The sequence below is a fragment of the Pistacia vera genome, unplaced genomic scaffold (genome assembly GCF_008641045.1).
Source record: "Pistacia vera cultivar Batoury unplaced genomic scaffold, PisVer_v2 Contig1621, whole genome shotgun sequence".
Classification (NCBI taxonomy): Eukaryota; Viridiplantae; Streptophyta; class Magnoliopsida; order Sapindales; family Anacardiaceae; genus Pistacia; species Pistacia vera.
The window spans coordinates 1-2,053 of NW_022195707.1; the positions used below are offsets into that span (position 1 = coordinate 1).

The 2,053-nt window shown below is 32.1% G+C and overlaps 1 protein-coding gene across 1 annotated transcript; it reads left to right on the forward strand.

The window, feature by feature from the left end:
- Positions 1 to 385: 385 nt before the first annotated feature.
- Positions 386 to 2,034, forward strand: LOC116125324 (protein TRI1-like; the record flags this gene model as incomplete). The annotated part of the gene is made up of 3 exons (XM_031411065.1): positions 386 to 553; positions 657 to 831; positions 1,933 to 2,034. Coding segments are annotated over exons 1-3 (430 nt in total), but the record flags the coding sequence as incomplete, so codon positions are not given.
- Between the last annotated feature and the right edge of the window lie 19 nt (positions 2,035 to 2,053).

A 2,053-nucleotide genomic window follows, 5' to 3' on the forward strand; every position in this document is an offset into this window, starting at 1 on the left:
GGGTTTGTGATGTAATTCTGTTCATTGCATCAAATTTTACCTGTGTTCATTAGTATTCTAAATATTAGAGGAGTTGAAGATCTCTCAAATTTGACATTTATGTGTTGCAACTATCATGTTTTATGTCCTAGGGTATTAGCATAATGATAACATTATCTATGCAATCTATATTATATTTCTCTACAAAAACTTATATGTTAAATTTAACCGATAGAAAAGTTGGGGGGGGTGGGGGCGGTGGGAGAAGAGGGGATCTTTCCTCTTCCATTTGTGGGTAATTTTGTCTGAATTGTTGTGATAGTACATTATTTATCCAATCGGATGTACATGTGAATGGTGTAATGACTATATGTTGTCTTACATGCTAGCGTATGAAAGCATGCATTTATTCATTTTATTGATGTTACTGAAAATTTATATTTATATTTTATCTATTAGGCCAAACAATGTGGATAAAGAAGTGAAGAAACGAGGAGGTGGCTTTAACAAATTATGTAGCCTTTCTCCACAACTTCAGAAATTTCTTGGAGTGTCTGAATTGGCTAGAACACAGGTATATTCTACTTATATGTAGATCCTTCCAGTCTTACTCCGGTTAGGATGGAATATTTGGATCGACTATTTAACTTTTATTTTCCATTTTTCTTTGATTCCAGGTTGTGAAAAAAGTTTGGGCATACATCAAGGAAAATAATTTGCAGGATCCTAAGAATAGGAAAAAAATACTGTGTGACAAGTCATTGCTAGCCATATTTCGTGTAAACTCTATTGATATGTTTCAAATGAGCAAAGCCCTGTCCAAGCATATTTGGCCATTGACTGTGGAAACTGGTACTTGCTTTGAATGTTGTTCTTTTTCAATTTTATGTTATTGAGGCTATAAATGCACTTAGTTGTCTTTGTTCATGGCTGACCTATTACCTTGGTGTCTGGCTTGATGAGCCTTTTGTGGTGTGTCTCTGTGCACATGTAGCTTTTCTTGTTTTTTCCTTAATTTTACTTGTGATGTTCCCATTATCAGGTTAAAAATGGTTTTTAAAGGTATAAAGTTATTGAAGCTAACAAATGGGTGCCAAAGCTTTCTTGGTGCTTGCAGTTTGGGGAGTTTATCTTCAACTTTTTTTGTGATGCTGCTTCAGCAGATTAAATATGAGAAAAGACCATGCAGATTTAATATGATAAAATATGGAATATTACAGAAATAACTCCAGGCAATGAAATATGGAGAATGTTTTGGGTTTGCAAGGGAGGCCAAATAAGGGTGGGATTGAACAGTTAAATCGGTTATATGTCTATTTCTTTTTGGGTGAAAAAAAATAAGGATTTGTTTGTACAAAGACTTTTTTAGTAAATAATAATAATAATAAGAAGAAGAAGAAGAAGAAGAAGAAGAAGAAGAAGAAGAGAAAATTTTATCTAATGAAATAACAGCTGTTGATTATCTGGTGTATGACAAATTTGCACTTGGAATAATAAAATGGTTGTACATTGGTAAGTTAATATTATTTTAACCGATGCATATATACTTTTTGCTTTATTGGTATTTGTTTGTTATGTAAAAAAAATGTTTGTTATTTGATATATGATGGATAAATGGCTCATATCAGTTCTGAATATGAGTTTTCTTGTTTATTATTTCAGCTTTTTTTCTTTTTAAAGGATGTGTTGTAATGCTAACATTTTTTTTTTCATATAATCTAATTAATTTTTCCAGTACTTGGATAACCGTATGATGTTTACATTTTTCTGCAATTACAACTTCAACTCCCACAACACAAACTGGATTCCTCAATCAACTTCTGATTTATTTCATTACGGTATATACTATAGAGTGCTCATTCATTCACCTTTAGAATTAGAGGCATAGTACCAAAGTTGCATGATATAGATATTTGGTTAAAATATTAATGCCAAGGTATTGATGAAAATCAGAAAATGTAGAGCAGAAGATAGAAGATGAAGATAATCATGATTTTGTGACAGAAGATAACAAGACAGACGACGAAGAAAAAGAAGTAGAAGAAGATGAAGACCGCAAGGATGACGAAGAAGA